The sequence below is a fragment of the Chrysemys picta genome, chromosome 1, assembly GCF_011386835.1.
Source record: "Chrysemys picta bellii isolate R12L10 chromosome 1, ASM1138683v2, whole genome shotgun sequence".
Lineage (NCBI taxonomy): Eukaryota > Metazoa > Chordata > Testudines > Emydidae > Chrysemys > Chrysemys picta.
This window is the reverse complement of record NC_088791.1, coordinates 321,254,271-321,278,708: the sequence shown is the minus strand read 5'-3', so window position 1 is coordinate 321,278,708 and position 24,438 is coordinate 321,254,271. Positions and strand designations below refer to the sequence as shown.

At 41.2% G+C, this 24,438-nt stretch overlaps 1 protein-coding gene across 3 annotated transcripts in view; it reads left to right on the top strand.

The window, feature by feature from the left end:
• The window catches only part of DYNC2H1 (dynein cytoplasmic 2 heavy chain 1), a 418,528-nt gene that overhangs the window by 256,173 nt on the left and 137,917 nt on the right, over nucleotides 1-24,438 (top strand). For all 3 annotated transcript variants that reach the window (XM_024099590.3, XM_024099589.3, XM_024099588.3), the window contains 4 exons: nucleotides 5,430-5,585; nucleotides 10,354-10,429; nucleotides 12,145-12,356; nucleotides 14,193-14,297. In XM_024099590.3, coding sequence (XP_023955358.2) covers nucleotides 5,430-5,585; nucleotides 10,354-10,429; nucleotides 12,145-12,356; nucleotides 14,193-14,297 — 549 coding nt within the window. The remainder of the gene's footprint in view (nucleotides 1-5,429; nucleotides 5,586-10,353; nucleotides 10,430-12,144; nucleotides 12,357-14,192; nucleotides 14,298-24,438) is intronic.

Here is a 24,438-nt window from a genome sequence, read left to right as displayed (position 1 = left end):
AAGGTCTCTTGTAAAGTATCATTACAAAGCTTATAATCTACTGAGTGTGGTCATCCTATTTGTATGTATGCATCATTCTTGTATCTGAAACTAGAAATATGAAATATAACTCTGAGGGCCTATTGTAGTTACGCAAAGTGTGGGCCATTAATGGTGGTTTGGAATCTTGATGGCTCCCATCAACCAGGACAATTGATTGTGGATGGCTCTGTTTGCTTGCAGGCCTTTCTGTGAGTCAGGCTGGGAGGGATGAAGCCTTGAAGTCTTAGTGACATGTGATCACATCACCTGAACTGGAATCCATCTTTAACCTGGTGCTTTTCCATTTAGAAGGAGGGGTGGGAACCCAGAGAGGGACAAAGGATTCCTGCCTTGTGCAAAAGATACATAAGGGGGTGGAACAGAACAAAGGGGGTAGCAGTCATGAGAAATCCCCTAGCTACCCCTTGTGCTGGAACAAGGGCTGCACCAGGGGAAAGAATTGTGTCCCTACTAGGATGGCGTCCAATCTGTGATAGAAGCTTATTGAAATATCTCTGAGGGTGAGATTTTATCTGTATTCAGTTTTCTTACTGTATTAGGCTCAGACTTGCATGTTTTATTTTATTTTGCTTGGTAATTCACTTTGTTCTGTCTGTTATTACTTGGAACCACTTAAATCCTACTTTTTGTATTTAATAAAATCACTTTTTACTTTTAATTAACCCAGAATATGTATTAATACCTGGGTGGGCAAACAGCTGTGCATAGCTCTCTATCAGTGTTATGGAGAGTGAACAATTTATGAGTTTATCCTGTATAAGCTTTATACAGGGTAAAACCGATTTATTTGGGGTTTGGACCCCATTGGGAGCTGGGCATCTGAGTGTTGGAGACAGGAACACTTCTTAAGCTGTTTTCAGTTAAGCCTGCAGCTTTTACGGGACATGGTTCAGACCTGGGTCTGTGTTAGCAGCAGGCAAGTATGTCTGGCTCAAACAAGGCAAGGTTTTCCCAAGCTGGCAGGGAAAACGGGTTAGAAGTAGTCTCAGCACATCAGTTGGCAGTCCCAAAGGGGTTTCTGTGATCCAACCTGTCACAGTAACTAATACAGAATATGGGGTTTTTTTTAGATTTTGTCTTTTTTTTTAATATGAATGAAACACAAATTGCTATTAATTTACCTTAGGATATTTTTAGTGATCATTTGTATGATCATATATGAGAACTTGCTGATCCATGAAATAAAATAGTTTTTTTATAAGACTTCCAGATTTTTTTTTTCCAAAATGGGTTTAGAAAAATTAACTTTATTAAAAGATAGCATAGTGAATCTCTGGTTACAATATTGAATATATGTTTAAAACGTATCTGATTTAAGCAAGCAAAAATGTGGAAATTCAGACTTACAGCTCTTACATAATCCTTATTGTATCCTATTATGCCTAGGTAATGTCATTGCCTCAGAACAGTGCATGATCATACGGAAGTTTCTATAGTGTCTAAGCAGAAATAGAAGTGTTAACAGAATGAATAATTTATTTCTGAATTTCTTGTTTGCTTTTATATTTTATGGCAAGAATGATAACTTCTTAATGTTCCTGCCTCATAAGTTGCTCTTGATACTCTGTATCATGCTCTACATCATTTTGTGTAATATGTTTTTTTCTGAGTCTGCAGTCTAGTGGTTTAGTTCCCATTTAGTGATCTTTCAGAGTATCCAGGGATGATAATCTTTCTGTGACTCAGTCTGTGACAGTGCAGACACTGGTTTCTTCTGAATTGGTTCTGTTAGGTAGGATGATGTTTTTTCTCATTCTCTAGGTGTCTCCTCTTCTTAGACTATCAAAAATTACTTAAACATTTATATCCAAAATCTATGAGAATTGGTGGGATTTATGCCTGTTGCAATATCTTAAGTTCTTGCCTCAAGAAAATGTTGTAATGGAAAAAGACAACAATGGCAGCCATACTTAAAGTTAAGAGCCTCTGCCTAAGGGTGCATAATTCACCTAAAACTCATCAGGTGGAAAATATAAGTTCCACTCCAACTGTCAGTGCCACAGCTCCCTGTTAAACACTTTTTCAGTTCATTCTTTTCTAATCTCAGTCAGTCAAGGTAGGCTCCACAGGAGTCGCCTGCCATTTGCTTTGCTGCTTCAGCTCTTTTTAGATGCAGTTTGACTTTGGGTAGTTTCACAATATCATTTATTGCTCTCTAGCTTTCAGTCATGCTAAGTAATCAGTTTTCAATTGGTGCTGAACCTTTCGTCTCAGGCTTAACTGGTAGCTTCTTTCAAAGCTTTGGTTGTTTTCTTTGAGCTGGATTAATCTGCAGTTCAATGCAGCTCCTTCCTGCTCTTTTCTACCAGTTGAAACACAGAGCAATTCCTTCATTTTAGAAGTTTATCTGCCTCTGACAGCTTAGGGCGGTTGCTTGCCCTTGATGTATCTGTCTGTCTTTCTGGCCTGAGAGCACTTGCTTTGACAGACAAATTGTACATTAAGTTCTTGAATCTGTTTCTTTTGTGTTTCTCTGATCTTGTTTTTCAAGGGTCCATTTCAAATTAAAATTCCTTTCACCAGTACCTCACTACACAACATTTAAGCTGTTTCCTGTGATACTTTCTGGATGGCAAACTCTTAGGTCCCACCACAAGACTGATAAAGTTTCCAATTCTATTCCTGGCTGGAGTTGTTAAGGCATGCTATCCGGCTTAAGGGCTTTGGGGGGGATCTAGAAACTAGATGCTTTATTTTTCTGTGTTGAGGTCAAGATTTGCAGGAACTCTTGAGCCCAGAAACTTGAAGACACAGCAATCTGACATGCAGAAGAGGCATTCCTGCATATCTGACCTGAGGTGTGAGCTACAGACAATCAGTTATCTGTGTCTTAATCTTATTACATCAGTATGAGGTGAGAGTGATACTCTACGCTTCTGCACCTCTGCCTGGATTCATTGATGACAGTCAAAGTAGACTCAGATTTAGCTATGCAATGTAGAATAGGCAATCTAATGCATCAGCATCTCTGCCTGGATGCACCAGTGAGGAAAAGTGCCTCAGCATCCCTACCTCAGCACATTGGCACTAATACCTTAGCAATTGGCAGATAAGGCACCCTGGAGCAGCTTTGGTAATAAGGTGCATTGCATATTGATGAGGTGCCTCATCATGCCAGTGCTTTAAACTTGCTGCATGAGTGCCAAGAAGGTGAGGTGTCACTTCACGCTGGTGTATAGTTGCCAGAACGTGAGGTATCTAATCACACAAGCTTCAGAGGTGAGATCTCAACCATCAGACCTGTAGATAAGGTCCACCAGAATTTCAGCTCCTTGGCATTGGCATCTTAGACATATCCCAAGTTTTGACACTTTGGCATGGTTTATATGGTTGTCAAAGCCCCTTCATCATCATCATCTGGCATGGAGCTGCTTTAAAGGTATTGGTATCCCTTCTGTCCTAAGATGCCAAGCAGGCTGGGGTGATATTTGAGCATTAGTTACCCTCCATGATTTGATGGTACTCACTGAAAGGAAATTGCTTGACTGCATCTGTCACAGAAGGGCTCCCTTGATGCTTTGATTTGGAAAGACAGTTCTGAGCACTGGCATCTAATTAGGTTTTTGCCATGAGACTTTATTGCCCAAGTCAGTTCATTGCTGCAAGCTATCCTAGATTAGTAACAGAGATTCCAGTATACTGAGCTAGCTTCCAAGGCACCTGTGGGATTGTCATATCTTCAGAGCATGCTTCACTGATGTCTTTGGTGATCTAGGGCTACCTACTGGAACATAGCAGTTTGCTGTCCTTAGTGTTTCTGACATTGTTTAGCTCTTCTTCTCTGACAGCAGATGATTCTTTGCCACAAAAAGGTAATTCAAGGGGTGGACAGAGCAGATGCTCTTCTCAGGATCACCTGAACCAACAGTGCTCAGGAGTTAGACCCCAGGAGCTCCATGTTTACAATGTCTGCTGGCTCTGTGTTCTGCATTCCAAAATGTTGGCAGTTCCATACTGAGTGGAGTTCTTACTTTAGGCACTCAGGGTAGGGACACCTTACCAATGTCAAGTATCAGAGGGGTAGCCGTGTTAGTCTGAATCTGTAAAAAGCAACAGAGGGTCCTGTGGCACCTTTGAGACTAACAGAAGTACTGGGAGCATAAGCTTTCGTGGGTAAGAACCTCACTTCTTCAGATGCAAGCCAATGTCGCGTGCCTTAATAACACACTAGCCACAAAGTCCCTTTTCTGATGTTCTAGCTCCTTGGTATTGTTAGATCCACCACCTCTAAAATCACTGAGGCTCCACAATGATATAACTGCACTGATTCTTTCCCTTCTCTCTTCTTTGTAACCCCAACATCTTGTTCTTACTAAGGACACTAGTTGTTCACTTGACTTGTTTTCATTGGTGATTATTATATGGTTATCAAAGCCCCTTAATCATCATCTGGTCAAGATGTACATATTTATTTTAAGGCAAATCATCAACTTATTAAAAAAAAATCAATCAGAAAATATTTTGCTACTGGTACAGGTAACCTTGCTGTAAGTAGGCGAATTTAGCCAAAAACATTCTCTTTTTCAAAGGAGAGGAAAAAAATCTTTACAAATAAGAAAACATGATTTAAATCATAACTCCCCTTTAATATCACCTCTTCACTAGATAATTGCCCTGTTCTGTTCATTCCGTCTGAAGCATCAGGCACTGACCGCCAGCAGAAGACCGGATACTGGGCTAGATGGACCATTGGTCTGAGCCAATATAGCCATTCTTGTGTTCTTATACCTACAAAAAACACTTGATAATGGCTTGGCAACTGTTATGTAATGTTACCTTCTGATTACAGTAATCACAATTTTCTCACTGTTCCCTTGTGCTCTCCACATCTTATGTTTGCGTGTTCTCTTGACTTGTACTTTTGAGCAGACACTGTCTCTTCTTATCATATGTATGCACTATGACTATATGCATAGCACAAGGGGTCCTGATCCTTGATCAAGACCACTAGGCTTTATTGAAATATAAATAATAAGTAGTAATAGTGATTGTAAAACAATAAACTATTTGACTTGTATTTGAACAAATTTGTATTCAGTCTGGTTTTTAAATGAACACATTTCAAGCTGATGGTCTTCCCTTAATCTATCTTATACTGCATTTCAGTCCCTCTAATTTGTTTGTTGTTCTGTTCAGAATTCGCTTCAGTGAGTCAACATTATCTCCAGTCTAAGATGATTCTATTATTAGGCCACCTACTATAATACTTTAATCATCCTTTTCTCTTATTTTCCAAATTGAATTAAGTTAATTTTGAAGATTTAGGAATTAGTGTTAGACATTTAGACATATATATATATATATATATATATATATGCTGTTGTTGATGTTGTTGTTTATATATATATTATATAACACACGTATATATGTTGTTTTTGTCTACCTAGGCCCCTCCAGGCCTAAAAAAGAATTTGATGAGAACCTATGAATCTTGGACTCCAGAGCAGATTAGTAAAAAGGGCAATTTGTCTCGAGCCCATGCACTCTTTAGTTTGGCATGGTTTCATGCTGCATGCCAAGAAAGAAGAAATTATATCCCTCAGGTAAGTACTCTAACTTCTTGCCAATATTTTGTTTGTTTACTAAAATACTTTCTTTCATTTCATAATGAAATAATTTCATATTTACCAGCTTTTAAGTTTGCTATTTAAAATAAAATATGCACTTTTTTGTATGTTTGGGCATGCAGAAGTGATAAATATTGCTACTGATGTGGAACTTTTTGGTGGCTACTAATTTGGAGATCTTAATGATTGGATATGGCCTCAGTGCAGAACTGGGGCTTAATAGCACAGACACCTACAGCTTTTCAGAGTCCCATTGGTTCCAGTGGCACTTTTCATGGGCTTAGAGGTCTGAGTTAGCTGATTCTGATACAGGTTCGGGGCCCTGTGACAAAGTGTATGTGCTCCCTCCTTGTTTGATTCAAGAAAGCATTAAAAGCCTCTTCACTAAACCGAAAGGTAGAAACTAGCCCTTAAAGATCACCAAGTTGCCAAACCTGGAGGGAGGAACTGGGACCTGTAGAATGTTAGGAAGTAGAATTGACAGCTATGTCTCCTAAGTGGTGGAAGCTATAAAAAAGGAAAAGATACTTTCAAGGGAGAGAGGGTGATATCCGGTCTCCTCCTGAACCTAGATTCTGGGTGGAAGAGGAAAAACTGGGGAATTATTTACCTGGCTTGAACTGAAAAAAAAAATTGTACTCAAGCCTAGAGACTATAACCATAGTAAGAACTTGTTTGTTTGTTTTTTCTAACTGGATCCTTGGTTGAAGGGAGCAGCCCTGCATGGTTTATGGGTACCTAGACTAGAGAAAAGGAAGCTTCCCTGCATTTGGTTTGTTTTTATTTGGACCCGAGGCTAAATGAACCTGTCCCGTGACTGTTTTATTATGACTGGAAGTTTGGTCTTGAATGCGTCATTCAAACATTAGAACACTTGAGGATATTGTATAACAACATTGATCAGATGTATACAGAACAGAGACATGGCCAGCCACAAGCAAATAAATCAGCATACTCTCCACTATGGAAATGAAGATATTGAGATGGTCAGCTGGTTGGCCACTCCATGAAATAAAATTAGGTTAAGGGCTAATGCAAGTTGCTCCAATTGAAGGGAAGTTGAAGAAGATGAAGATACTTTGGTGTGGACATATCCAACTGAGACCTGAGTGTTATATTGGTAGGATGGCCCTTGCAATGATCATAGACAGAAGAGGACCAAGGGAGAGGCCAAATATTTGGCACATGAACCGGATATCAGCAGACCTTAGATAGACCAATTTGCAGGACAACCAGGCATACAATCATGAGTTTGGGAAGTAGGCTATAAAAATTTCCGATCCAGAACAGGGAAAGTCGTAAGAAAAAAAAATGATTAACATAGAATATTGTTTCTTGTTAAAAACTGTATAATGTAAATTAAGATCACTTAATCATTATGAAATCTCACTCTTGACTGAGCCTTTTCTGATTTTGGCCCCTAAAGCTATAACCTACTGCCTGTTCCAGTCTGCCATGCTTCCACGCTTTCCTCCTTCAAGTCATTTCTCAAAATGTACTTTGTCCATAAAGGCTTCTAAAATTAGACTTCTATGCAGAGATGTGTTAATTTACCAAAAGACTTAAAATTTAACCTCAAATTAGAACAGTCCACACAGAAATCATGGAAATAATAAAAAATATGCTAAACTTCACCACTCAGATTTTAAGGCCAGAAGGACCAGTTATGTTCATCTAGTTTCACTTCCTGCTTGACACAAGCCATTTCCTCCATGATACCTGCATCTTGCCCAAAAATGTGTGGTTGACACTACAGCATATCTTTTCAAAAGAGGGCAGAGGTGGAGTTAAAGATTCAAAATGATGGAGAATTTACCATGTCCTTTAGTAACTTGCTCTGATGACTAGTTAATTACCTTCCTTATTGAAAATTTGCATCTTTTTCCAGTTTGAATTTTTTTGAATTGAACTTCCAGCCATTGAATTTTGTTATGTCTTTTGCTTGATTAGATCCCTCTAGTAGCAGTTATCTTCTCCCTTTGTGGGTAATATACTGTATCCAAGTCACCTCTCAACCTCTGTGATAGAGCTCCTTTAGCCTTGTATTTTTTAAGCATGTTTTCCAGACACCAAATCATTTTTGTAGCACTTGTCTGAACCTTGTCTGCTTTTTCAGTGTATTTTTTTTTTTTTTTAAGTGTGGACACTAAAACTGAACAAGTATTCCTATAGTGGTGCTACTAATAAACCATAGAGGTAATATTACCTCCTTATTCTTGCTCAATATTCCTTTTATATATTGAAAGATTGTTTGCAATGGGAGCTTGTGTTCAGTTTATTTACAATGGCACATTGGACTGCATTAGTAGGAGCATTGCCAGCAGATCGAGGGAAGTGATTATTCCCCTCTATTCGGCACTGGTGAGGCCACATTTGGATTATTGCATCCAGTTTTGGGCCCCCCACTACAGAAAGGATGTGGACAAATTGGAGAGTCCAGCGGAGGACAATGAAAATGATCAGGGGGCTGGGGCACATGAAGCTCAGCTGTTCTCAGTGGTGACAGATGACAGAACAAGGAGCAATGATCTCAAGTTGCACTGGGGGAGGTCTAGGTTGGATATTACGAAAAATAATTTCACTAGGAGGGTGGTGAAGCACTGGAATGAGTTACTTAGGGAGGTGGTAGAATCTCCATCCTTAGAAAAAAGAACAGGAGTACTTGTGGCACCTTAGAGACTAACAAAATGTATTAGAGCATAAGCTTTCGTGGACTACAGCCCACTTCTTCGGATGCATACAGAGTGGAATAAATATTTATTCCACTCTGTATGCATCTGAAGAAGTGGGCTGTAGTCCACGAAAGCTTATGCTCTAATAAATTTGTTAGTCTCTAAGGTGCCACAAGTACTCCTGTTCTTTTTGCGGATACAGACTAACACGGCTGCTACTCTGAAATCCATCCTTAGAGGTTTTTAAGGCCCGGCTTGACAAAGCCGTGGCTGGGATGATTTAGTTGGGATTGGTCCTGCTTTGAGCAGGGGATTAGACTAGGTGACCTCCTAAGGTCTCTTCCAACCCTAATCTTCTATGATTCTAATGATCTCTAAGTCCTTTTCAGAGTTTTTGTTTCAGGATGGGGGATTGCATTCTGGAAACTATGGCTTACAGTATTTGTGCCTATAAATAAATGAAGATATACCTATCTCATAGAACTGGAAGGGAACCTGAAAGGTCATCGAGTCCAGCCCCCTGCCTTCACTAGCAGGACCAAGTACTGATTTTGCCCTAGATCCCTAAGTGGCCCCCTCAAGGTTTGAACTTACAACCCTGGGTTTAGGAGGCTAATGTTCAAACCACTGAGCTATCCCTCCCCCCTAGATGTAGGGTATTGCATTTCCAGTATTTAAATGCATGTTATTTGATTGCCCCATCTTAGCAGGTAATCTAGGTCAGTGGTTCTCAAAGCCGGTCCACTGCTTGTTCAGGGACAGCCCCTGGTGGGCTGGGCCGGTTTGTTTACATGCTGCATCCACAGGTTCGGCCGATCGCGGCTCCCACTGGCCGTGGTTCGCCACTCCAGGCCAATGGGGGCTGCGGGAAGGGCAGTGGGAGCCGTGATCGGCCGAACCTGCAGATGCAGCAGGTAAACAAATCGGCCCAGCCCGCCAGGGGCTTTCCCTGAACAAGCGGCGGACCGGCTTTGAGAACCACTGATCTAAGTCGCTCTGTGTCTATGACCCATTGTCATCATTATTTGCCATCCCACCTATCTCTGTTTCATCTACAAATTTTATCAGCAATGATTTTATATTTTCTTCCAGATACTTTAATTTAGAAATTTTAATAGTCTTGAGGTGAGAACAGTTCCTTGCAGAACCCCCACCAGAAACACTGCTATTTGCTGGTGATCTCCATTAACAATTTATGTTTTGAGATTTACCAGTCAGCTAGTTTAATGTATTTAATATATGGTGCATATCCCCCTTTGTGCCTATATACCTCTTTGTCTTGTAAATATTTTGGGACAGGTACTTTTTGTCTTTATACCTGTTTGTAAATTATTTAGTGTATGTTAATACTATACAAAGAATAATACAATCACCAACAAATATGGATCCAGGTACTGTGCCAGCGATTAAGAATGTATATGTTGCAGGCATCACTGCTTGCTTGCTGATGGCTTGCTGCATTGTTTTTTTCTGTTTTTTTTTTTCTTTTTTCTTAATATAGAGGTAAAATAAGATGAGGAGTAAAATGGTTGGCATGTGTTGTAGGCAGTGGCTAAAAGAAGCAGACATACTTATCAAAGTCCGAAAGGAAACTGAAATTCAAAAAAGCCATTGAGAGTAAGGAAGTGAGTTGTCTAGTCATAGTTATCAATGAGTCATTGTTGCAAGAAGCGCTGTTAGGGAAGGGAGAGAGTTGCATGCTCATGTGCATCATTTTCAAGAAGCCTTGCTGATTAGTCTAGGATTTTTAAAATATATTTATTTTTGTAGAAAAACTGTCAGTTGCTACAGAAGTTGGCATACGCCTGATGGCATCTAGTCTGCATGCCTATGTAAAATTAAACACATTGATGGAGATGTTTGTCATATTGTCTCTTTGCTGCCTGTTTGTGTATCTCTGAGCAGCAGCCTAGAAAAGATGGCTTCAAACCAGTGATGTAGATTTTCCCCCCGGGTTTTACGTATTATATATGTTCTATAAGCAGCTATTTTTGTTTACTTTTTTCATGTTCATTTAATTCTCATTGATTTATAACTCATATTAACTTTTTGTTTGTTTGTTTTAATGATAGGGTTGGACCAAGTTTTATGAATTTTCTTTATCTGATCTCCGTGCGGGGTATGATGTTATTGATGGACTCTTTGATGGTAAGTTACTCCTTAAGGATTGCTGATTCCTTTCTTTGCCTAGTCTAGTATTTCTGAGTGTCTTCCATTTCAAATCTTTATAAAATTAGCAGATCATAGAATGATATTTTTTAAAATAATTTGGCTATTTCAATTACCACAAATCATTTCAATTAGAGCTGATTGGCGGATGGCAATTCTGTTTCGTGGCAACTGTTGAGGTTTTTAAATTTGTTTTTGTTCTGTTTCTGGATCAAAACCAAAATCTTTTGAACATTATCACACAAGTAAGTGTGCGTACTTGTATGTGGCCTGGTGGGTTCAGTCACTGGCCTGGGATGTGGGAGACCCAAAATCAGGCAAAGCCGGGTCTTGAATCTGGGTGTCTCACATACCAGGCCAGTGCCCTAACTACCAGACTATAGTGTGTGTGCATCTTTTTTTCACCCCTCTGCCTTGGTTGAATGATACACATCCACAAAACAGCGTATTTCAGCAAAATTTCATTGTGTTGAAAATGTTCCAACCAGATCTTATTTGGATCCTCTGTTTATCTCACTTAAATGAAAACCATAAGGATTTTTTTGGTAAGGCCTTTAAGTTCCAAATCCCAATAAAACTAGTGACCCAGTATTGAAAAGGGTTCAATATCTCTAGTTCCTATTGATTTAAATTGGGTTTATATGTGGTTAGTACTTTTGGAATTCAATCCATGTACATGCAGACTTAACAGTTTGAATATATTACCAAGAGACTTTGGACCCTGGATATTAACTGTTGTGGTGAGGGCAGTTTTTCCTGCAGTAATTGGAGTGTGAGTGTGAACACTAATAACTTAAATGTAATACCAAACCTTTTCATTTGAAGAATCTCAAAGTTCTTTTCCACCATAATTACTTCACCCATGCCGAAAAATCACATATTGGGTGAAATGTGGCATTGATTTAACCCTCCTCTGTAGTTTGGGACAAGAAGTGAGGGGGAAAGACATTTTATTTGAAAGTGTAGGATATAAGAAAGTAGGCAGAATGTAATTTATTGAATACAATTTGGTCAGAACACCAATGTTAACATCCTTAATTTTAAACACAGTGCCATATGATCTTTTATGATCACAGATAACCTGGACCTCCTTTTACATCACATCAGACAGCCAGAATCTCAGTAACAATGTCTTCCTTTGGCATGGTAGGGTATTATTCAATCACCCTGCTTATTTTATGAGGCCTGATGAGATCACCGCACAAAGTGATATGGCTGTAACACTCTTAAAGATCCATTCGAGGTAGGGGAGTTGAGCAGGCTTATGACAAAGGATTAGGAGATAGGAGGCCACAATTGAATATGGAATGGCTTCTAGTAAGAAGGTACTTTTATTCTCTAACTAAATAGGGTTGATTGATGTGTGAGATCTACAATAAAAAGTTCCTCAAGACATCTGAAATATTTATGTCACTCAGTAGGGTTTAAAACACATTAATTACACTGTTATCACAGGAAAAAATATTTGCAAACATTTGCAATACAGCTGTTGGAACATTTGATATTTTACATTTTACAGTTATTTTATTTTACTTTTTGATTACAGTTAAGAAATTGCTTAGTAATGATTGTATTACTTTACTGGGTTTCTTTGTATTTCCTTGTTTCTCTGAAGGATAACTATAATAAGAGGAAATGTTCATCACACAATGCAAAAAAAGGTCAATGTGACAGTAATATTTTGTAACTTACAGGTTCCAAAGATTTCCAGTGGGAATTTGTGCATGGCCTGTTCGAAAATGCTATTTATGGAGGCCGCATAGATAATTACTTTGATATGAGAGTCCTTCGGACCTATCTGGAACAGCTTTTTAATTCCAGAGTCATTGGAGGTTTAAATCTTAGGGGCAAGAAGATGACCAGCTTCCCATATTCCATTTCTCTCCCTAATTCCTGCAGCATTTTGGTACGTATGCTTGCCTTATCAGACATGGAAACCAAATCTTGTTCTTTTTCTTACAGTATTAAATTAGCAAATGAACGTACTAATTAAAGGCAGATTTCTGCAAGTTTCTGAGTACACTTCAATCCCACTAAAATTAATGGGAGCTGAAGGGTATTCAGTCCCTGTAAAACTATGCCCTATAACACTAATAGTAATCAATAATAATGCTAATGCTTAACAGGGAAAAGCACTTAAATATGTATTCCTGCACACTTCATTTTTTTGCAGATTTTGAGATTTGATATTGATGAAAATGTATGAAAAGTCCCAAATATTAAACAAAGATCGAAAATAAGAGACACAAAAATAAGAGAATGGTAAAAATAACTTGAGAAACTTGAAATAACGAAGGGTTAACTTATGATGTTTTCTTGATTAAAGTTTCTGTATGTGCTGTACAATAATGAACAGTGGGAAGAAACAGATCTGTGTGAGAAATGTATTTGGCTAACAAATCATCCCTCATAATGGGACCTATGAGAAGTGTAACATGTTATCTTTGTTTGCAGATATTTAAGAAACAAGTTTGCATCAATTTGTATTGTTATATTTTTTATTGTATTGTTGTCTTGCTGTTCTTGATTTCATTGCTTGGCCCTTACATTAATTTATGAAAAATGAATCTCCCCTTAAATTCCAGCTGTGTGTGTGGTAGAGTAACAGGTTGTAATTGATTGGAGTGAGAGCTGTAGTGTGTGGAGGAGAAAAAGCTGGCAAAGCCAGTGGTTCAGTATGTAGAAACTGAAAGATGGCACTGAGAGAACAGATGTAGAGGCCAGATGGGATATAGAACAGGCAGGCTGAGAAGGAGTATGTTATGTCAAAGGATTTCAGTTCCCTATGATAGAGAGTAGTCATGACTGTACCATGTAGAGTGACATGCTGGCATCAGAGGTAAATTTGACTCTGAGAAAACTCTGAGAAATAGTTTGTGTGCCAAAGACCCTTTATGATTCAATATTTAGGAGATGGCCTATTCACAGTAGTAAAGTTAAGCATGTGTGTAAGTGTTTGCAGGATCAGGGCCCAACCCAAGTGCACATGGTCTGCTTGATAATAGGATACAGACAGGCCTCCAGACACCTGGTTTGCATGCTTTTGGAGGGGTAGTAAGAGAGACCCTGTTTCATGTTCCTTCCACCAGAACAGTAGCTCGAGTGTCTTTTAGACACCGATCTGGTTCTACTCTACCCCTCCTATCACCATGTAGCCATATCTTTTAATGCCACATATTTCATACTATGTATAATAAATGGTAGCTTGTCAAAGATTTAAATGTAAGTGGAAGCAATGCATTGGACTACAACATGAAGGAGGAAGTGACTAATAGTTCCAAATTCAAATTCCAAATTGTGAAAAACTTTAAACGTGGTGTTAATAGCAATATAAGATATATATCAAACTGATCTGTTGATATCTTGTAATAGTACTGCAGAGACCCTTTATATGGTGAAGTCACAACTTCACTATTATCGGAGTTGTTGTTTGCCAATTGTAAACTGAAGCAATTTGGGATTTCTGTTCTACTTCATTACAGTGTTTCAATATTAGCAGCTTCTATGGTATATCATGTCATATGTTGGTATGCTTAAGTCATTACTCCATTTAGTTGCTGGTACTGTTTTAGTGATGTCCACAAAATGCTGTTATTCAATTAATTATAAATCCTATGAAATGAGAGTTTGTTTTGAAAATATATTGCTGGCATTCTTTTGACCATATACTATTGATTTTCATGAGCTGTGATTGCAGAGAAAACTTTTACAATTATCTATACTCTTCTACCTTTTTTTGTAGGATTACCGTGATATTATTGAAAGCCTTCCAGAAAATGATAAACCCGATTTCTTTGGCCTGCCTGCCAATATTGCACGCTCTTCTCAACGCATGATCAGTTCCCTGGTAAGTTTTAAATTTTGCACTGCTTGTTAATATCATCTGAAATCTGACCAGCCCAGGAGACCAGACATCTGTTCATAAATATGCATAAGAAAATCAGATCACACTGAGACATTTTTAGTTTGTTGCCTGTTACATGTTGAAAACTTTTGTGTAGTGTTCGTTATAAATTCAGAATGTTGAAAGTATTTTAAAATAACTTAGGCAGTTATTTCCATCAGTAATATAAGTAAAATGTTTATTTGGGTCACTTCACATATTTTGAGTTCTATTCTGCTGTGGGAGTTAATTGTGAGACATTACTTAATGTTTTAAATAGTGTAAATATTTGAAATAATACATTTGAAATAATACTTACTTAGAATGAATAACTTGCTTTGATGGCCAAGCATCTCCTACAATTCTCTGAAGTAGGGTCTTTCCCCCTCTCTGCAACTCTGGAGGCAGTTCAGCATTACAGCATAGCCCATACTGGCTATCCCTCTTCTTCCACTTGCCACCAGAACTTCTGCCTCCACGGTAGTAGTTGGTCAGGAGCAAAGCAAACAGACACTGTTTCCTTTGCCAACTTTACTTTTAATTTCTTTTTCAGATAATAGTGAGCAATGAAGCTATTTTCCTTCTCCTCCTCCTCCTCCTCCACCAGATTGCGTAATTGGCACCATGGTGTCTCAGCCTCCCAGATCCACCGCTGCAGTGTTATCCATCTTGGGGATCCTCTGTCACCCACTCTCAGGTTATGGCAGGGCTGTCCCACAAACACTGGCTAAATCAGAGCAGTGCTCTATATGCACAGCTACATTTACAGGCTCTTCGGAGGGTGATCTGTGTCCTAGCTGTTCACAGCAAGCTGACCTCACACTGCCAGGGCACAGGGCTCAGAGACAGACTGGCATGTCAGATTCCCTCTTCCCTACCCTGAAGACCTGATCCAGAAGAAAAAAATCTCATAAGTGATCCAACTTTAAGCCCTTAAAGTTGGTCTTCAGCTCCCTGGGGGAAAAAGTAGGGGTCCTACACAGCTTCCCTAATTCCTAGTGTAAATTGGGATTCTCAGAACAAGATCCCATTCCAAAAGTAGTGGCACTGGGACTCAGAGTGTGAGGACACAGAAGGAAGAATATCTAGAGGACTCAAGGCTTTTTATTAAAAAGGGATGCAACACACCCTATCATGGCTACACTCGTGCAGGGACTCCTGTAAAGCAGACCCCCCCACACACACTGCAAAAAAAAACAACAACAACAAAAACAAACCACACACCACAGGAAGCACAAAAAGAGGAAGAAAAATATATAAAAAGTCTACGAGAGAGTCATCCTCAGATGAAGACTTTTCTACTGAGAAAGGAAAGAGTTCGGATTTAGGCTCTGTGCCGGCCACAAATTTGTCATTCTGGCAGTCAAACTGTTTGGCAACTTCCTGTTCTTGCGAATGGCAAAGTAGCAGGGAAGCTATCCCAGGTCACTGGGAAGGATGCTCTTGCACACAGGTGGCCAAAGGGCTTGCTTTATACATTCCCACCACATCGACTTCTAGAGATGGTGATTCAGAAGATAAGGTGAGGGGAAGCAAAGCTGATAGTTCTAGCTCCATGCTAGCAGAGGACATCATCGTTTTAGGACTTAATAGATATGGCATTGGTGCCTCCAATGTACGTACCAGTGACAATGGACATTCTTCACCAAGGCCCCATTCTCCATCCAGATCCAAGCTTTCTCCAACCCACAGGTTGGCTATTGAGAGTGAAGCATTAATTGCACTTGGATTATCCTCCAAAGTGATTGGGACTCCGCTGATCTCCACACAGACTTCCACACTAAAAGCCTTCTCAATCTGGTCATGGTTCAGCTCATGGTGCCAAAAAGAAAACATGCCCCAACGACTCTGGAATTCCAACTATTCTGGATTTTCTTCAGGATAGTTTGGACAAGGGTCTTCAGCCCAGCACCATAAAGTGTTAAGCAGTCATAAGCAGTGATTTACAAGCAGGATTCTGAGGGTCTTAGCCAAATATCCTCAAGTCTCAAGATTTATCAGAGCAATCAGACTGGCTAGACCTGAAGGCAGACCAATCTTTCCTAAGTGAGATCTGCTATTGGTACTAAAAGCCCTAACCACCCACCCTGTAGGCAATGGTCATACCTATCTATCAAAATCTACTTTGTGGTCACTGTTGTGTTAGCTAGATGAATCTGAGTTAGCAGCTGTATCCATGCAAGAGCCACATGATGTGCTTCATCATGACATAATGGTTCTAAGGATTCCCACAGTCTTTCTTACCAAAGGTGAATTCCTCTTTCCATTTCTTGCATGATTCTTCTATCATTATGTCCAAATCCACAGCATCCATCTGAAAACATGTATCATCATGTGGGAGTATGTACAGCACTAAAGATTTACCTTAGGCTACACTGAATTGATGAGATGATCAGGCTCTTTATTTGTGCCCTTTCACCAAAAGTGCCACGGTCTTTGGGCATCCAAACTATCTCTGGCCAAATGAATTAACTTGTGCATAGTGGAGGCATTCAAGCCATCAAACTGGCCTACAGTAACTCTTCACTTAACGTTGTCCCGGTTAACGTTGTTTTGTTGTTACGTTGTCTGATCTATTAGGGAACAAGCTCGTTTAAAGTTGTGCAATGCTCCCTTATAACGGCGTTTGGCAGCTGCCTGCTTTGTCCACTGTTTGCAGGATTTTCTGGAAGAGCAGCCCCTCCTTGTGGGGATTAGAACCAGGGGGGCTGGCAGCCCCCCCGTCAGATCCCCTAAATTCCCTGTAAGGTATGTGGCTTGGCAGCTACCCAGCAGCCGTTCAGCTGCCCCTCCCCCCGTGCCATGCTGCTCCTGCCCTGCCCTCTGCCTTGGAGCTGCTCCCAGGAGCTTCCTGCTTGCTGCAGGAGTCGGGGAGAGGGGTGCTGATATCAGGATGTCCCCCTGCTCCTGCCCTCCGCCCCCAGCCCCCCGCTCCATAAAGCAGAGGAGAGGGACAGGGCTCAGGAACAGAAAGGAGGGAGCTTGCTGGAAGCTGTTTCCTATCTGAACTGGCTGATCTGCTTAAAATGCCAATATACTTGAAGTGGGGTCAGCATACTTAAAGGGGCAATGCATGTCTCTCTCACTCATGCATGCACCCCCAGGGCTTTGGAAAGTCAGCACCTGTGCAGCTGTGCATGTGCTGTCAGGAGGAGGGAGTGGTGCACTCTAGCTGGATAACGTGGGCTCTTGATCATGTTCAGTTTTTGCAGGGAAGTGTAATCTGCATTTATTGTGTTTTCCCCCCCACCTGCCTCAGTCCATGCTGCCTTGTAGAGTGTGAGGCTACATTAACAACAGCTTATTAACCCTTGAGGACTCAGCCGAGTGCTAGTTCATCATTTAGCAGCAAGGCATTCCCTGGGAAATATTCTACCCTCTTACTCCACCACCTCAACCAAGCGTCACAATCATTCATCGCTGTGTACAATATTAAACTGTTTGTTTAAAATGGTTTAAAACGTACACTGTATATGTATATAATATGTTTTGTATGGCGAAATTTTTTTTTCTGGAACCTAACCCCCCCATTTACATTAATTTTTGTGGGTAAATTGGATTCGCTTAACATCGTTTCACATAAAGTCACATTTTTCAAGAACATAACTACAATGCTAAGTGAGGAGTTACTGTATTCTAAAAGGAATCAAGGCACACTACACAAGATCTCTGGTGATATCATGGGCAGAACAAACCTGTGTTTCAGCTGAAGAAATCTGTAAGGCAGCGACATGATCTTCAAGCAATACCTTTTATTAAACATTACAAAGTGGATTTTCTATCCTCTGCAGATGCTTCTTTCTGAAAGAAGGTGCTGAATGCACTATTGCAAAAGTAACTTGCCATTCAGGCATTTACTTTCAAGGGGAAATTTCTCTATTTATCTTTCTTTATCCCTCCCTGCTTAATATTTACTGCTCACTACTTCCCACGCATCACAGAACTGTGGGAGACAGTTAGTTGTAGTATGGAAAATTTTCTTTCTGCTAGCAGTATCTCTCAAAATTCTACCCAACCTGGAATGGCTTCATTAGCCAAGGAACAACATTATTTTTAAATGTCTCCAGTTTGTTGGCTGCATAGCTTACTGCACATAGTTCACTTGTTGACTTTAATGTTATTGGTATTATCATATTCTAAGAGTTTTTGCATATTATATGAATTGTTCTTGTGGCAAGCTGGAGAAGGGTGTGTGGCCAAAATGAGCTGTGTTGCAACAGTGAACAGACTCTAGAACTGCAGAGAGGAGGGGAACAGTCCAGGCATCACAGAATTGTATGAGACATAGCTAGAAGAAAAGAAATTACAGGGTAAGAAATTTCCCATTTCATTATCACCATAATGGGACAAGGTGACTGAGTAGATTTTGTATCTGGGCTGGTACATTTTCATAATACATTTGCAAGACAATTCTAAATGAACACTAATTATTCACAATAGTAGAGATATTTGGTATTGCATCATATTTAGAGGCACTATTCTGTGCTATTTAATTATTGTTGGTAATGCATTCAAACTTGAAAGTAAAATATATTTTCTTATCATTGAGACTAACAAATTTATTAGAGCATAAGCTTTCGTGGACTACAGCCCACTTCTTCGGATGCATATCATCCGAAGAAGTGGGCTGTAGTCCACGAAAGCTTATGCTCTAATAAATTTGTTAGTCTCTAAGGTGCCACAAGTACTCCTGTTCTTCTTTTTGCGGATACAGACTAACACGGCTGCTACTCTGAAACCTTTCTTATCATTATTATTACTACCTATTGTAGTACTATCACTCTACTAAGCACCACACACACAGAGAATATTTCACCCAGCATTTGTTCTGTTATTAAGCATATGCCAACAAAATTTTCATGAGTATCACTGACATAGAGGATTGTGCACAACTGAGTCGAAAGTGATTGTTTTTAACTGCAGCTTCAGAGATAACCAGACGTTTTTAGGGTCGACATAAAAGCAAAATTCTTGTGCTTCTCTTACTCTTAGTGCCCAATTATGCAATTCTTATTCATGTTGAAAAGTAGTTACTTAGTAATCCCACTAGTACTGTGAATAATTACTCAGTGTTCATTTACAGTAGGCTTGCAAATGCATCATGAAAATGGTGAGGAACTTTTAGTCTTACTTATGAGCTCTTCATTTCCAGGCTTCAATGTACCATATAGGAACTAAATTAAGGGACTGTTGCATGCACTCTGAAACACACTATTAACAGCAGAAAAGCAGACCGGTGTAAGCAATGGTGTTCGATTATTCCTTCTCAAATATTTGTTATAGATATCTAAGTACTTATAGTATGTTGCAGTATGTATAATTTGGCTTTCATTTTATTTTACATTACATCTCTAAAGGACCATAAAACAGCTTTTTTTCCATAATAGAGTACTATCAGATATTTAAATGTTCACTTTTTAAAAGTTTAGGCCTAAAATTTGACCTATCTTTTATCTGCCATATAATTGTGGTAGAATTCAGAGCCCAATTCTACAACCTTTACTCACAAAGAATAGTATTTACAAGAGTAGTCCCATTGGTTGAAATGGAAGCAATTAAGCAACCAAATCTCAGCTGAAAATTATATCCTAGGTTATTTAGCTGCTAAATTGGATTTAACTCCACCACAAAGACTTTGGTTCTTGAGAGCTGCAATGATCACCAAGTGCATGATTTTACAAAAATGGAATAGTAGACTTATGTCCAGTATAGAGCAGTGGTATTTGGACCTGTCTGCATTAGCAGCCAAAGAAAGAATAGCTTATCACCGTAGAGAGCAGTTATATGAATTCAGAGAAATTTGGACTCCTTTCCTAGATACATTTGGATTAAAAATGTTGAGATGGCTCAAATAATACCAGACCTCTATTCCACCTAACCTAAATATTTCCCAGCTCTAGCCACAGGCTTCTCAATAAATGAGACAATGCAATAATCAGTGAGTTACTCTTTCCAAATAATAAATTTGTTAGTCTCTAAGGTGCCACAAGTACTCCTGTTCTTCTTTCCAAATACTGCATCTTTCACAGGATATCCAATAGAATTATGCCATCTAAGCACTCTTTCCATTTATAGTAATGTATGACATTAAAAAAATTAATCAGGTATAATGTTCTGAGCATTATCTGATAACAATACTGTCAGTCAAAGGCCACAAATTATCTTTGGGGGAGCTGCATTTTTGGCATGGCTGTGTTAAAATATAATTTTAAAATGTTTATTTTTAAACATTTTCTCAAATATATATCTACATAATTATTCTAGGTTTGTCATGTTTGCTACCACTGTTTTGGTGGGAGAAAGGGCTTTAGAATGATACACAATTTTACCCATTTTTTATGACATTGTATTATCAAAGGACCAGGAGCTGAGAGTCAGGGGTGGGCAGTGAGTCCCCCCTGCCATGCTGCAGATTGTGACACCATTGAAATTATGATTCTATAATTTTTTATGACTCAAATGGCACCTCCCTTACTTTCTGTCACTAACTTGCCCATGGAATTACACATGCTCCCAGAATGAATCTTGTAACCATTCTCATGTCTCTTTTCTGAACCCTTTCCAAATATTATTCTTGAGTTTTGGACACCAGAACTGGACACAGTATTCCAGCAGTGGTCATAACTGTGCCAAATACAGAAATAAAATAACCTCTCTACTCCTACTCGAGATTCCCCTGTTCATGCACCCCAGAATCACTTTAGCTCTTTTGACTATAGCGTCACATTGGGAGCTCATGTTCAGCTTATTATCCACCATGACTCCCAAATCTTCTTCAGAATCACTGCTTCCCAGGCTAGAGTCCCCCATCTTTTAAGTATGGCCTACATTCTTTGCTGCTAGATATATACATTTATATTTAGCCATATTGTTTGCCTTCAGTTTACCAAACAATCAAAATAGCTCTGAATCAGTGACCTGTCCTCTTCATTATTTACCACTTCCCCAATTTTTGCGTTCTCTGCAAACTTTATCAATGATGATTTTATGTTTCTTTCCAAGTCATTGATAACATTTAATAGTGTAGGGTGAAGAAACGATCCTCGTGGGAATGTAAACACACTCCATTCGATGATTCCCTGTTTACAATTACATTTTGAGACATATCAGTTAGCCAGTTTTTAATCCATTTAATTTGTGCAATGTTAATTTTATATCATTCTAGTTTTTTAATCAGAATATTGTGCTGTACCAAGTAACATGTGTTACAAAAATCGAGGTATGTTACATCAACTCTATTACCTTTATTGACCAAGCTTGTAATCTCATAAAAAGTATCCAGTTAGTTTGACACAATGCATTTTCCATAAACCCATGTTGACTGGCATTAATTACATTACCTTCCTTTAGTTCATTATTAATTGAGTCCAGCATCAGCTGGTCCATTATCTTGCCCAGGATCAATTTCAGTCTGATAGCCCTATTATTACCCATTTCATTCCATTTACCCTATTTAAATATTGGCACAACATAACTTTCTTCAAGTCTTCTGGAACTTCCCAGTGTCCAAGACTTACGGAAAAGCAACATCAAGTCCAGTGAGCTCTTCAGCCAGCTCTTTAAAAACTCTTGGATGCAAGCTGTTGGATACCTGCTGATTTAAAAATGTCTATCTTTAGTAGCTTCTATTTAACATCCTCCAGAGATATTTTTTTTTGATTGCTTGTTTTGTCAAGGAAAAACTGAAAATTTAGTTTTAGTTCAAAGCTAACCTCATTTTTTTTCTGGACTTTTTGAGTTTGGCCAGCAAACAAGAAAAGATCAGGTTCTTCTTCGAGTGCTTGCTCATATCGATTCCAATTAGGTGTGCGCGCGCCGCGTGCACGATCGTCGGAGAATTTTCTACCCTAGCAACACCGGCGGGTCGGCTGTGGAGCCCCCTAGAGTGGCGCCTTCATGGCGCTGAATATATACCCCAGCCGACCCGGCGCCCCCTCAGTTCCTTCTTACCGCCCCTGACGGTCGTTGGAACTGTGGAGCGCGGCGTAGCTGTTCTCCACTCTCCCTAGCTTATTCAGTTATTCACAGTTATAGTTATAGTTCTAGTTGTTTATAGTTAAATAGTTGGTTATTCACTTTGTTAATAGTTGTTATATAGTTAAAGGGGATTAAGGGGGTTGTCTCCCCCTTTTTCCCCCGGCCGCGTGGCCGGGCTCATGCCCAAGGCTCCCGGCTTCAAACAGTGCGCCTCCTGCGCTAAGCCTATGCCAACGAGTGACCCGCACGACTCGTGTCTGAAGTGCCTGGGAGAGTCCCATCAAACAGATAAGTGCAAGATCTGTAAGGCCTTCAGACCGAGGACCAAGAAGGAGCGGGACTTTCGGCTCCGGCAACTCCTTATGGAGGCGGCACTTAGCCCGGACGCTCCATCAGCGCGTCAGGCCCCGGCACCTAGCACCTCGGTGCGCAGTGCCCCAGCGGCACCGACCATTCCGACCACGCGAGTGGCGTCGGACAAGCCTCCACGGCACCGGACCTCGTCGGCACCGCACTCACAGCAAGTGCCTCGGCGCCGTTCATTATCCCAGTGCCGGGGGTAGAGCCGCGTCCGCCTGTGGAGCACCGAAAACAGGTGCCTCCAGCACCGTCGACTCCGGCTCCGAGGCCGTTGAGTCCGGTGCAGACAGGGTCACCACCGCGACCGGCGGTGATACAGTGCCTCCCGTCGACCCCAGAGACCTTCGCGACGGCGAGAGACTTGATCGCTCTCACGGAGCCGGCACCGCCCCAACCACCGGCACCGTTGACTCGTCCGGTCCAATCTAGGGGGAAACCTGCCTTGATGCGCCCTCCATCGCAAGGGCTGGAACCACGGCACCGGTCCAGGTCCCGAAGCAGGTCCCCACGCCGCTCGCAGTCCCGGCGCCGGATATCACCTCGGCACCAGTCGTACTCGCGGCCAAGATCATCGTCGCGGCACCGTTCTACGTCTCGGCACCGCTATGATCGTCGGCACCGATCGACATCGAGACGTAGTTCTCGGCACCGATACGATCGACGCTCGACGTCGAGAGGCCGCTCCCGGCACCGGGCCTACTCCAGGTCATCGTCCAGGTCCAGATCCGACTCCCGGCACCGGCGAGGTCATCGGCACCGATCGCGATCTCGGCACCGATCGCCGGCACCGCGTAGAGATAGAACATCTCCAGACCGGCACCGTGCGGCACCGTATCCCACGGGATTCGTCTCGGCGCACTCGGCACCGCCATGGCCATCGAGATCGGTGTCTCGCTCCTCTGAGGACATATCGAGATCGGCATACCCCCCTCAGGGGCAAGCCGAGGAGCAAGATATAGGCCATTGGCAGGAGGTAGCAGAGGACCCTGCTCATGGCCCATCTCACTGGTCGTTCTGGACCCCGTGGGCGTACCATCAGGCGCAAGGGGCTCCAATAACTTCAACCTCTCGCTCGGGTCACTCCGATAGAAGGGCCCCAGAGTCCACCATCTCTCGCCCTCCTCCAGGGGGCATGGAGGCTTCCGTGTCCGCACCACCTGACGTCCTGGACCCAAGGGCAGGTGATGCTCTGGCCCAGGAGCAGGGAGACCAGGACCCCTTACCACCGGAGGCATCTTCCTCTTCCTCTCCGGATGAGGCAGTGGCGGGCACGTCGTGCACAGGTCCACCCCCAATAGATCTTCGGGCTCATCAGGACCTCTTACGTAGGGTGGCCCATAATATGGACCTACAGGCGGAGGAGATAGTGGAGGTGCAGGACCCCATTGTAAATATCCTCGCGGCGGATGCCCCATCAAGAGTGGCGTTACCCCTGATCCGCACGATCCAGGCTAATGCCACTACGATATGGCAAACTCCTGCCTCTATCCCACCCACAGCGAGAGGGGTGGAAAGAAAGTACTTTGTCCCCTCCAAAGACTACGAGTACTTGTATACCCATCCCCAGCCGTGTTCACTGGTGGTGTCATCAGTGAATGCAAGGGAGCGCCACGGTCAACAGGCCGCAGCGCCCAAATCGAAGGAGGCTAAGCGCCTCGATTTGTTTGGCCGTAAAGTTTATTCAGCCGGAGGGCTGCAACTTAAAGTGGCTAACCAGCAGGCGCTCCTGAGCCGCTACAACTTTAATTCCTGGAACTCTATGGGGAAG